Source organism: Plutella xylostella, chromosome 17 (genome assembly GCF_932276165.1).
Source record: "Plutella xylostella chromosome 17, ilPluXylo3.1, whole genome shotgun sequence".
Classification (NCBI taxonomy): Eukaryota; Metazoa; Arthropoda; class Insecta; order Lepidoptera; family Plutellidae; genus Plutella; species Plutella xylostella.
In genome coordinates this window covers 7,519,205-7,532,851 of record NC_063997.1, presented here as the reverse complement: position 1 = coordinate 7,532,851, position 13,647 = coordinate 7,519,205, and the positions used below count along the sequence as shown (strand labels likewise).

Genomic DNA, 13,647 nt, shown 5'->3' with positions numbered 1-13,647 from the left:
AACTTCAGTGTATCATATCGTAGCTGATGAAATAATAAACCGATAATTCTAATTAAATCTGAAGGCTTCTAAAGCAGGCTAAACCTACCTCCAATGCCGTCAAGCAGTCGCAGATAATTTTCGCAATAAATGAGTTTAATCGGGCATCGATCGATACTCGACGGTCATTGCATATGGGAGTGGCAAAAAATATCACCCAAGCTTCAACCACACTAAAGTATTTCTAAATGTTTGCAACATTGCCAGGTTTAACTACAGATAAAGTGTAGAGTTGCCAAGCCAAAGGATCTTATAATTGATAAACTCGTTAGCTAATAGACAATATGAACTAATTTATATACTGAATACTTTAATTAAACAAAAACATACATTAAACTATTAAGTGAGTATAACTTTGTTAACATAAACTACTGAGCAGTAAAACCTAATTAATTTTCGAAACACCGCACCGTTTAAAATGGGTACGTATAGATATGCCAATCTGCGAATTGCGTTTTGTACTTATAAATAAAACAAACTAGAGCAAACTTATGCAAAACGAGCCGATATGTGAGTATGTTGTGTCCTGTTTGCGACAGAATATAGCTGGGTCTGTTAAATTTATGTGCTGTACGGCCCTCAGGGTTTATTTAAGTACCTACCTACGGTACCTAAACCACAATATGTTATAGTTATAGCCCTACTGTAGAAAATTTTGTAATGTGTAGGTACACTTTTATTTGGCATTTAGCATTAAACGATCGATACCTACCTACTTACCTAGAAGGCTAGAACTGATATCTACCTATAAATGCCTACTTATTTTGTTGTTTTCATAGATATGGTCAATAGTGAAAAGTAAAGCATAGGAGCTTTTTTCCCCATGTCCGAATAAAGACAGAAGTTTGAAAGAAGGACACAAAAGCTAACTTAAAGTTTTGGCATTGATTTAAGGTAGTTATATAGTAAAGTACCTAGTAGGTAGACTCTAGGGTTAACCTTGACCTTAAATCTTCAAGTTAGCCTAGAGGAACGTATGGAGTGCCCCAGAGGGCCCGACTAATATTTCTATCCTGTATATGTAGAACCGGATATAACGAATCGATCTAACAGTCCACGGCCCTAGAAAGAACCTGCTTGGTTCCGGTATAGTTCCGGTGAAATGTATGAACCTTGAACTGTTTAAAGATAGAGTAGAGATACAATGAAACACCTTTCCCTGATATTCTTGGCTTCTTTCCAAGCTCTGGTTAATGGGTATTTAAATAAGGGTTATACCTAATTGAAATAGATTTTAAGCGCGATAATACCTATCTAGATCTAGCCTAGAAATCAAAGAAAACTTGAAATGCACACATATTTTGTAACAGGAAAATTTTATATATATTATATTAAATATATTATATGGGTTTTAAGGTTATAGTTATAGTTTTGTCATGTCTCTCTGTCTGTCCATCCGTCCTGGCTCGTTCTCCGACGTTTCTGCAGCGATTGCCACGATAATTAGTGGAGAGATGTATACATACTGATAATCCATTTTTTATAAGTATCGAAAACTTTACGCCCCGCCGATACAGCGAAAAGTGAATTCGAAAAAAAAACGACTTACCCATAGTAAAAAGTATCGTTAAAAAGGTATCTTTAAATACAACAAAATGTAGATCAAACCCCCCAGTCTCGACATATATACTCGTATCATCCCAACCATAGTAAAACAAGTTCAATTTTTATGAAACTCATATCAGAACAGGCTTATAGGTGTATAATGAGACCTGCATACCAAAAAAAAATAATATATTTTTTAGATTTTTAGTTTTGTAACCGTTCCAATAATGGAACAGTAGGAATATACATACATACATGTAAGATACTGTTAGTGGCTATGGATTTCGTTGGGAAATAAAACGATTGTATTCACTTTCTTATTAATTGTACGAAGTTAAAAAATAGATAGAGAAAAGAAATAAACAAACATATTATTTAAATCTTATAATTATTACGTAAAAATACATAATTGGATGTGTTATTGAGTATGAAAAAGAAAAGAGCATTTGGTAATGTAAAGCAACATTACATTTGATGCACTGGGTTTTCCAGGAAATCTGGTTCACGGTACTCCTTCTCAGCTTTTTCTGGAATATCTAGAAACCTTCACTCTCTTGTGAGTTCTACTTTTTCTTTTTGGAGGGGGCTGGCGCTGAGCCTGTGTTACCGTCGACGATGATAAAGGCTGTGGAGGCTGCGTCACTGACGATGTGGAAGATGTTGGTTCCACTTGTTCTTAATTTTCTACAAGCTTCTTCGATACCCTAGACTATACTATTCTATTCTCTGTGGGGGTGTTAGTGTAATATATTAGGTAAGGGTGAATAATAGAACGCGACTGTCTTGTATGGCCGTTTATTCAAGAATGCAACACGACACAAAAACCTACCCTCTTATAATAGTCTCATAGTTTCTACAACTACCTGATATACAAACACCACATTCCTCCACACTAAATTAACCCTAACAACTACTAAACATTTCCTTAAATGACAAAGTAGATATATAAAATTCAACAGCAATTCACCTATCACAAGTCTAGGAAACAAGCTAAGCTTAACAGACTTTAATAGACAACAAAATTAACATCATATAACCTTTCAATGCTATCGCTACTTTGCAGAGACAAATAGGTACTTACTTAAATAACAACTCCAAAAAAATCTTACATCTTACATCTTAAACCCCCATTAATGCAATTAGCGAGTACAACATCCTTATCACTTTCGTTACATATTTCAATCCACTTTTTATAGTGTAATCATTCTCGGCACTTATAATTTTATTTATACCTAATTATTAGTATTCCCATCACCCAACATCGTTTAACTTATAAGTACTTACTCAACTATGAATAACTAAATCTTATAATTTATTTTCTTATCTATTCTACATTTTCTAATTGGGCGCGGACTGGGCGGCGCCACGGACGGAGAGGCGAAGTGCCACTCCGGCGAGGATGGTGATGATGATGATGGTTCCGAGCGCGGGCTAGAGGCAGCGGCGGCCCGCGCGCCGGCGACCGCGGCCCGCGGCGACCCCGCCGAGCCCGCCGCACCCGAGGCAGGCGACCCCGGTGGCCCCAAGTCATTAGTCGTTTGGGGTTGAGAATTTAGGCCGATACTATTGGGTGTAGGACACGCGAGAGATCGCCTACTGTTCCGCACCTTTAACTGGTCTATGTGTTTATGAACAAGTACCCCATTCCTATCTCGAACCGTATAGTTACTAGGACCTACACAACTAACCACCTGACCTGGACACCACTTTTCCCCCTTTAGATATTGCCTATACCAGACTAGCTCATCTTGATTAACCTCTCTAACTACTCCCCCGGCGGCTATTTTTTGATTTTGTTGAGCCCTCTGTACACGACCTAACCTGTCCGGTTTCAACATATCTAACCGCGTACGTATCCGCCTGCCTAGCAACAAAGTAGCTGGAGTTTCCCCAGTCGTTGAGTGTTCGGTATTTCTATAGTACATCAGAAACGTCCTTAACGCCTTATCTATGTCTTGTTTTTCCTGCACCGCCTTTTTGATAACCGATTTTATTGTTTTAACAGCATTCTCCGCCGCCCCGTTAGACGCCGGGTGGTAGGGAGCCGTAAAAATATGTTCGATACCGTTGCTATTTGTAAATTGTTTAAATTCGCTACTAGTGAAAGGGGGCCCATTATCTGATACCAGTTGCCTAACTATGCCGAAGCGACTAAATAACTCGGATAACCTATCAATGGTACATTTTGCTACCGTGCTAGGTACATTAAACACCTCGATCCATTTACTCATAGCGTCCACCGCGACTAGATATAACTTCCCATATATAGGACCCAAAAAATCGACGTGTACCCTAGACCACGGGCTATGGGGCCACGGCCACGGGCGCGGAGCGTGCCGCGGCGGCGCGTCCGCCTGCGCCGCGCACACGGCGCACTGCCGGCACATGCGCTCCACGTCCTCGTCCACGCCGGCCCACCACACGTAGCTGCGCGCCAGTGCCTTCGACTTCACTATCCCCATGTGTGGTTCGTGCAGCATACCTAACACTCTAGCTTTGCATAGCTCTGGTATTACAACCCTGTGACCCCACATTACCGTACCTAATTCTTCGTATAGTTCCGTACGCCTATTGTAATATGGTTGCAAATTCCTGGACTCGCAAGTGTCCGGCCAACCGTTCCTAATATACTCGATTACCTTTGATAAAATTGAATCCCGCCTAGTAAGACACCTAATCTCATTATGATTTAACAAAAGCGCATCCTGTACGAAATGAAAATATGTTTGTTCTGGAACCGTGTTTGTACGTTTTTCCGACAACTTAACCGGGAGTCTAGACAACCCGTCAGCCCCATTATCATTAGTGCGTACATATTCAATATCGTATGAGTAAGCTGACAAAATAATTGCCCATCTTTGCATACGGCTAGCTGCCATGGCCGGTATTCCCGTGTTAGGACCGAAGATTGATACTAATGGTTTATGATCGGTGCGCAAAACGAAACGCCTACCATAGATATACTGATGAAATTTACCCATACAGAAAATAATAGCCAGAGCCTCCCGATGAATCTGTGAATAATTTTTCTCGGCGTCGGTAAGTGTTCTCGACGCGTACGCGACCGGGCGCTCGCGGCCGTCCGGCCCGGGCTGGCTCAGCACGCCCCCCACCCCGCGCGCGCTCGCGTCGCACGTCACGATTAGCTGTTTGTGAGGATCGTAATGCGCTAGTACCTCCGCCCCGCTTAGCAACATCTTTATCTCATTAAATGCATTTTCACATTCAGCTGACCATACCCATTGTTTCCCCTTTTTCAACAGTTCGTATAAAGGTACCAACTTCGCGCTCATGTTTCGAACAAACTTGGCATAGAAATTAACTAAACCTAAGAACGACCGCACCTCGGAAACATTGTTAGGTCTAGGTATTTTAGTAATAGCTTCTACCTTTTCTGGATCTGTCCTAACCCCGAACCGTGACAATACATAGCCTAAATATTTGATTTCTTCTACCAAGAAAACGCATTTACTTCTTTTTAACTTAAATCCACTTTGATGCAACCTTTGGAAAACCGTTTCTAACGCGGATAAGTGTTCCTCTTTTGTTCTCCCGCCTATGATGACGTCATCCAAAAATATCTCGACATTAGGAATACCCTGCAATAAATTGCACATAATTCTTTGAAATATACCGGCACTAGACGCTAATCCGTATACGAGCCTATTGTACCTAAACAGACCCCTGTGCGTATTTATAACTGTATAGAATTTAGTCTCATCCAACTCAACCTGATTGTAGGCCTGTGATAAATCGATCTTAGAGAAGTACATTGACCCACTCATTCTGACAATTACATCATCTATTTTAGGTAACGGGTACCTATCTACCAGTAAGGCGGGGTTTAACGTGGCTTTATAATCGGCACAAATTCTCAACGCACCATCCGCTCTATTGACGGCGACCAGCGGTGACGCCCACTCGGAGCAGTCGACGGGCTCGATGACGCCGTCGCGGAGCATGGCGTCCAGCTCGCGGTCCACGCGCTCCCGCAGCGCGTAGGGCAGCGGCCGCGCGCGCTGGAACACGGGCACGGCGCCCTCGCGCACGCGCAGCCGCGCCGCGCCGCCCGTGAAGCGGCCCAGTCCGCCACTCAGCAGCTCCTTATATCTGTTGAGAATTTTACTTATTTCACTATTCAAGTGCGTTACATTTTCCCCCCGGTTACAGTTTAAACTTTTGAAGTTGGGAACCTGTATGTTCATTTCAGCTAACCATTGTCTACCTAACAAAGAAGTAGTACCTTTATCAATCACAAACAATTCTAATTGTTTCTTTACATTGTTGTAACCTACCTCGGGCCTAATAACTCCTAAAGGTTTCACTCTTGAGCCGTCATAAAACTTTAGACTAACACCGATATCTTGAATTGGCTCCTGTTTAAAATAATTATCATAGGTCTGTTTGCTTATGCATGACACGGCTGACCCCGTGTCTACTTCCATGTGAATGACCTGACCATTTATAATAATTGGCAAACTCACCGCCCTATAATCGTTCAAGCACAACTGGTGCAGCTCCTGGTCCAAGTGCTGGTCCGCCTGGACCTCCACCTCCTCGTGGTCCTCAGCCGGCTCGCCGTAGTGCAGCGGGTAGCGAGCCGCCCGGCCCGCCGGCCCCGCCGCCCGCTCGTCACGCTCGGGGCACATGCGCCGCAGGTGACCCGTGCGCCTGCATCTACTGCACACGTAGCTCTGGAACCGGCAGCTGGCATATTCGTGGTCCACCGCGCCGCATCCGGCGCAGCGTCGGAGGTATGCGCCCCTGCCGCCGCCGCCCGCCGGCGCGCCACGTGGTCCGCGGCCGCGTGGTGCGCGCCCACGCCCGCGCCCTCGGCCGCCCTCGTTGCTCCCCCGCACGCTGACCGCGTGCACGTTGACGCTCTCTGCTGCTCCCGGCGCCTCCTCCCGTGGTGGCCCCATTGCCTCGACCGCGGCTGAGTCTCGCTCCGCCGCTTCTAGAGAAGTGGCGATCTTCACCGCCTCCGAGAACACTATTGCGTCATCTTCGGCAAATAGCCTTTGCCGTGTCACATCACTGCGAAGGCCGCATACGAACTGGTCCCTTAGGTTTTCGTTTAGTCCGTCTTTAAAACGACAATTCCGTGACAGCCTTTTTAACTCCGCCACGTACCCGGCTATATTCTCCCCCGCGTTCTGTCTCCTCTGACGAAACCGGTACCGTTCCGCTAGCACCGATGGGGCAGGTTGGAGGTGATTTTCCAACAGTTTCACCGCCTCTTCATATGTTATATCCGCTGGTACTTTAGGGCTCGCTAAATTTACCAGCAACTCATATGCCTCGTCCCCCATCACGGCAATTAAAGTCGGTAATTTCAAGTTCTCACCCACATTGTTCACTTTAAAGTACATATTTATCCGGTCCACGTATGACGACCACGTACCGTTTTTCACATCGAATTCACCGACTCGACCGATAGACATTGTGAATCTTGATAATGCACGCAATTAACACTGGTAATTATCCTCGTTAGCCACTGTAATATATTAGGTAAGGGTGAATAATAGAACGCGACTGTCTTGTATGGCCGTTTATTCAAGAATGCAACACGACACAAAAACCTACCCTCTTATAATAGTCTCATAGTTTCTACAACTACCTGATATACAAACACCACAGTTAGTACCAAAGTAGCACCTGGCTCTCTCGAGTGGAACCATTGTGCATATCCCCAAGGTCTAAAGTGCCTTCTCAAGCTTGGACCATTTCCCACCACGTCCATCCATCGGTCCACTGTGGGTTGGTGCTGGAGTGCATATCTAGATGTGCAAAATCTAGATCACTATGCAGGTTTCCTCACGATGTTTTCCATCACCGTAAGAGCGATGGTATCCATAGTACAATTCAAAGAACTCATTGGTACATGTCAGCGCCGGGATTCAGACCCGCATCTCTGGAGTTAGAAGCGGGCGCTTACCCGACTGAGTTGCCACCGCTCCCACCGCTATCCTAGACTCAGATTGAGACGATCTGGTGACCCAGAGTTCAGCTTTTGCCAGTAACTGATGTCTAGAGAAATTTTTTATACTTGCAAACTCTTCGTAACCGCTGTCTTTGTCACTATTTTGGCATTTGTCAGGAGGTGTGATGAAAATATCAGCCGCGAACAAGTCGTCATCTTATTCCAACTGAGAGATTATCTAATTCACATTCAATCTGCTATAAAATAATATCATAATTACAAGGACATACTGATGAAGTAAAAATCCTAATGTATAAAGATTACGACTTGTATGTTCCTACTGCTCCAATAATGGAACGGTACATAAAAACTTACATAAAGCCACAATTTTTCATATTTTTTTCTAAATATGTATTATGACATGATATAACAATATTATAGAATGTGTATAAAACCTAAATTATCACTAGTCTAATGTAGACATCATAATTACTTACGTTTTTATTTTTGCCATAATTTTCACTTAAAACTTCAAAATAAATTTAGGTTTTACCGCGTTTTCAACCGCGCGAAGTGAAATGTATTTTATTCAAATAACAGCTAGTAATGCCAGTAATACCAATATAAAAGCATTAATTTAAAGATACGTTAAAAAATTCGAGAAAAAAATTAACAAAGTAACCGTTTGAAAAATGGAACACTAGGAAGATACGGGATACAAAGTTAAAATTAGGGCGTCTGGCGCAACTTAACTTTTGAAATACTATTAATAAGTACAATAATTCTGAAAAAAGTGTGCTGTATTTCCAAGGAAATTGAAATTACTTCAACGAAAACTATAGCGGACTCTGAATCATAACATACTTAATTACTAACTAAATGTACCTACCTACGGAACCCTTTCATGTGTGTGTCCGAAACGCTCTAGGTCGGTTTTTTTAAGTTACTGAGGTAGCTATGAATACTTAGTTATTAGGTATGTTATTGGAGCTGAAACTTTCTTGGCAGTCATCCATGGAATAATCCACTACTACTACACTCACGGGCAATGAATAAGTTCCACTTACAAAATACCGACTCCAAACGACTTAATTTTTTCCCAATATTTAATTTATAATTTGAACAAAATATTACCGTTATTAGTTGGTAACATCCTGATGCTCTGTTAAATGTACTTCAATGTTGCAGAAGGCGTCATTAAGCTAGCCTTTTCCGTTTAGGAGTAATTTCTTGCTTTTCTCAGTGGAATCTTTTCATTGCCCGTGAGTGTATATCGTTAGATTGAGGCTCGCCTCAATTCAAATGTCTCGTAATATTGGCATGTAACACGTAAATTAAATACCTACAGGTAACATTACTTAAAATGTAACACATTAAATACTAATGGAAGTAGACTGCTGCAGACGCAATAAATAACTCAAGCTAGATCCAAATTACTACCTAACACTCGCAATTCTCATAACTTCACCCATTTCCCCCTATATTGCTGACTAGGTCTAGGAAAATTCTAATGAGGTTATAGAAAAGACAAGTATTATATAGTTACGTACGTTGATGCAAAAGTACCGCTATTTAGTTAGACAGTAGAGGCTTATTAACGAACTATGGAAATTCTGTAAGAGCAACGAAGGAAAAAAAAAACCGACCGGCTTGGACTCACTCACGAAGGCTTCCGTAGGTACTTAGGTAAATATTCTTGCCATCAATTATAACTTTATCTATTTACCTATTTGTTCATCATAATCATCAACCTTCTATCGCCCACTGTTGGGTATAGGCCTCCTTATTTGTACGCCAATTCTTCCGGTCCTACTAATTTGTTACTATTACTTAATTTAAATACGGAAAACTTAGTTTCTGAAAGATGCTACGCTAACCACGGTCAACGACTTATCGTAGTTATAATAAACCCATCCGATTCCATGACGCCTTTTGTTGGTTCGTATTATTTTGTAAAGCTACAGTAACTCTCCTGGCCAGACCCTAGTGGCAGATAAGAGTACTTACCTAAGTAAGTAGGTATTGTAAGAAGTATTCCCCATTTCAGAGCCACCACCACCGGCAATACCGATACCCCTGGTGGTAGGGAGGTACTATACCTAGTGACTAGTGAGGTACAATCGATGTATTTGCGTCGTCGACCAAATGATGTCCTAACTTCATGGAGTTATGTTTCATACGAGTATGATCATGGATTATTGAGTATCAAACATAGGAATCTAATAGTTAAACCGACCTACGATTGAGGAAGTTAGGACATCATTTGGTCGACGACGCAAATACATCGACTACCTATTTTCCCACGGTTAGTCACATGCAAATTTCAATGAGTGTAGGTGGTTTTTGTTAGTACCAACAAATAGGTAGCTGGACGCTGGACATAAAAAATGTGCTTAGGCGGATATGGAGTAGCAAAGGATTATTAGCACTATACCTACTTACCTAATTCCTTCATAAATAGGTACCTAAGTATTATGAAATGGGATGAATCGTGAAAGAGACGCTCTTACCAGAATTCAAAATTATCCAACCGAGAGGAATATTTTCCTTGAACCTCGAACTAATAAACATAAAAGGACGATATACTATACAGTACCTACTCAAAACCAAGGAGACAACTCGATGCATGGATTGTAGGTATTTGAACCAAAATCCCTGTCGCTGTAAGTGTAGGATTTACCGGACTGAGCGACTGACCCTCAGTTATGCCATAATTAAGCTACATTTACTGATTGATAAAAGATCTAAGTATTTCTTTATGTTATTGTAGCTGGCCGCGATCTGCATCGATAACCATTGACAAATGGTGGCTTCTACGTTATCTGATAACGCGGCCTTGCGCCACACCGCCGCCGCCGTCGTCGCCAGTCGTGACCCACCCACATGCGCAGACAACGAACGAAAGGCTATTCTAGATTACGACGAAACGAAGTCTCGGAGCACAGCTGCGCTAAGCTAGTCTCTGCCTCGTTGAACGATGTATCGCTATTTTTGTTAAGGCAGAGTTACCCTCGAGACGGTAGGTTGATCTCAGTTATCTACACTAAACTAACATAATCATCATCTTCAATAGGCAGGGAGGGAAGTACTTGCCTCGGTAAAATTGCTGTCCCCGTGATTAGATATGAAGATGATAAATAATTAAAAGATAGTTTCAATAGACCATACATAAAATCAGAGAGTATGAAGTTGCACTAAATACGTACAGCCTATAGTGCCACAATCTTATCTGTTCCGGTGACGGCATCGCTGTGATCGAATCCAGTGATGCCATCGATTAAAATTTGCCTATTTGAGGTTTAAACGACAATGCATTTCTGCTATTACCTATTTTTATAATTAGGTACATTCATAAGTATAGATACTCGTAAATCAAAATATAGGGTCGATAGTAAATGAAAGAGGATATAATATATCAAACGACATTTGTTGTATAAAAAAAAATGTCCACGGCGAACAGAAACAAAATTAGTTCTGATTATGTTCTGATATAAGACATTAAATCTAGATTTTACAATGATATAGGTAATATCTGTGGGTCGTGGGAATAACGAGATAGAAAACTATTGTACTTAATTATTATTTATTTATTTATGAACACTTTATTTTTTTCATTTTCTTAAGTAACACGAAACAAGAGCATAAAATTAAAAGAAATTCAGACAATATACAAAGACTAATTGCCAAAATTCAATTTCTTCCAGCCAACCCTTGATACTCGTAGTGGAAGAAGAAGATGTCATTAATCATCATTATTTCGTCTGAAATCGCTGCAGGTGCGAGAAATTCTTCTTGGTATACTGCCTAAGGTATAGGTACGCAGCTTCACTCACACCTGTAATCAAAGAAAAATAAAGATTATATACTTTCATCACGACCCATCCCGTCCCCACTGCTGGGGTAGGGGTCTCTCGGGAAAATATTAATAAAATTACATGTGAGTATATGGGTAAAATTATTCGTCATATTTGGCAACACTAACCTGTAGCCGCTGCAACTCGTTCTTCCAATTTTTCTAACGGAATTAAAGGCGCATGAATACGTTATTCTTCCTGCATAAAAGCCAATATATCTAGTATTACTTTTCTTGCATCACTTTTCAGCGCTTTTGGCATTTTTACACCCAGAAAATCACAAAACAAATTAAATAACGTAGCGTCAGCCTCTTCGCAGAAATTGACAACTCAAATAACGCACAGAGTATGAAATGACGTTTGACAATGACGTCTCGTTAGTACACCTTTTTCACCACCGGAACAGATAAGATTGTGGCACTATACCTGAGTCGTGTCAGTCAGCTTACAAAGGTCATGTTGGCAAAACAAGTAGGTGTACTAAATATATGTACTCATGTACAGTTCTCCCATATTAATAATGCGCATGCAATTCTTCGCAAAACTGTCGTATTCCCGGAAACACCCGAATCAGTGCCTTAAACAAAGCACTTGCATTTTGATCCTTGTTCGAAAGAAATAGTAGTCAATATCATGTGACACATAATCGAAAACAATTTGGGCGGTCGGTGGCTGTCACCGATCAGTCAAGGGTCTCAAGGTCAAGATCAATATTACTTTTGTGGAATTATAAAGAGCTGCAATTACACATCGTTCTTGTTATTTTTTTCAAATGTGAATTTAATTTCAACTTTAATTATTTTTGACGATGCCATATTATGAGGCACATTTAAGAATAAAATATGCGTCACATTGATAGACTTCACTTTGCCAATAAAGCCACACTCAAAAGACCAAGTTTGTAATTGTAATATTATTGTGAATGATCAGCGCTGTAAATACTTTTGAACTGAGATTTTAATGTAAACATTTTTATTAATGTGAAATAATCAGTGCTGTAAATACTTTTGAACTGAGATTTCTATTTTTTTATATAAACCTGTGTTTGAAATCCATTTCTCCTTATAATATAAACCTTGTGTTATTTAAACCTTCTTTCATCCATCTTTACATCAGCTTCAGTAAGACACTTGAAAAGTACCTACTGTAACATTTTTATTTTATTTTATTTTATTTTATTTATTAACAGAAATCCACAGCATCTTAATTAACATAGTTTGCTAACATTGTTTATAAATAAGGCCATTAATGGATTTTACTATGTTAACTTAATATATAGTAATTTATTAGAACTAGAACTTAAACTAGGTAATTATTCAGGTTACAAAAGCAGACATGTTTTGTGTGTGTGTTCGTGTGTGTGTGTGTATGTGTATGTGTGTGTGTGTGTGAGTGTGTGTGTGTGTGAGTGTGTGTGTGTCATTATTAATAAAAGTGAATTATTAGGTAGGTACATCCTTAGTACACAAATATATATACTATATTATATATACATAAGCAGATGTGAAGGCATACACATAAATAGGTAGTACACAATAATATATACATAGGTAGACTGATAAATAAAGATTCACTGGATAAATAATTACACTCACAGTTATACAGTTAATAAAGTATTTAAGTAGGTAGTAAGATTGATTGTCGGTGGAGTCTAAATTTAACTTATACTTAATTACAAATTGATAAGAGTATAAGGGAGAGGTTACATTCACCGGGTGAATTTGATTGGATTTCAGGAGTTCGTATGGTTATAATTTGTTATTTAATATGGTGATTATTTGGTTTTTAAAAGCATTTTTAGACAAGTGGAAGATATCTACTACAGAGAATTTATTATTGTAAGTATTTGGTAATCTAAAATTTACACAGTTTGAGGCGTAGTTTGTACGCACAGTAGGGACGTAAAAAAGTTTTTGCTTTGTGTTTCTCGTACGCAGCGAAGGAGCTAGAAATCGCAATATGTTATTTACCAGTGTAGGGCAGTCTATAGCCCCAGAACAAATATCATGCAGGAGAGACATGTCACATAGTAACCGTCTATTATGAAGCGTCATTAACTTATGATGCATACATGATTCCGTGTAATCTTGGCTAACTTTGGTGAATTTAAAGTTTAAATATTTAACAAATTTCTGTTGAATACTTTCGATGCTGTGATCGTAAATTATATATTGGGGGTTCCAGATGGAACTACAGTATTCTAATGTACTACGTACATATGCAAAGTATAGCATTCTGACACACATTTCATCAGTAAACGGTTTACAAGTTCTAATAACGAAGCCA

General features: G+C 40.2%; 1 protein-coding gene and 1 long non-coding RNA gene across 3 annotated transcripts; both read right to left on the bottom strand.

Moving 5' to 3' along the window:
- Positions 1 to 2,798: 2,798 nt before the first annotated feature.
- LOC125489808 (uncharacterized protein K02A2.6-like) lies at positions 2,799 to 7,228 on the bottom strand. 2 transcript variants are annotated; one of them, XM_048626966.1, is made up of 2 exons: positions 6,069 to 6,200; positions 2,799 to 5,694 (listed from the first exon to the last, which is right to left on the bottom strand). In XM_048626966.1, the coding sequence occupies exon 2, from the start codon at positions 5,544 to 5,546 to the stop codon at positions 2,883 to 2,885; it is 2,664 nt and encodes an 887-aa protein (XP_048482923.1). In that variant the 5' UTR covers positions 5,547 to 5,694; positions 6,069 to 6,200; the 3' UTR covers positions 2,799 to 2,882. The 2 variants fall into 2 exon arrangements, with proteins under 2 accessions (XP_048482923.1, XP_048482924.1); XM_048626967.1 differs by having other exon boundaries at positions 5,556 to 5,694; positions 6,069 to 7,228.
- A 3,851-nt stretch (positions 7,229 to 11,079) lies between these two features.
- On the bottom strand, positions 11,080 to 11,543 carry LOC125489810. Its single transcript, XR_007267251.1, has 2 exons — positions 11,490 to 11,543; positions 11,080 to 11,342 (listed from the first exon to the last, which is right to left on the bottom strand). It is a non-coding gene; the product is annotated as an uncharacterized LOC125489810 (long non-coding RNA).
- Positions 11,544 to 13,647: the final 2,104 nt, after the last annotated feature.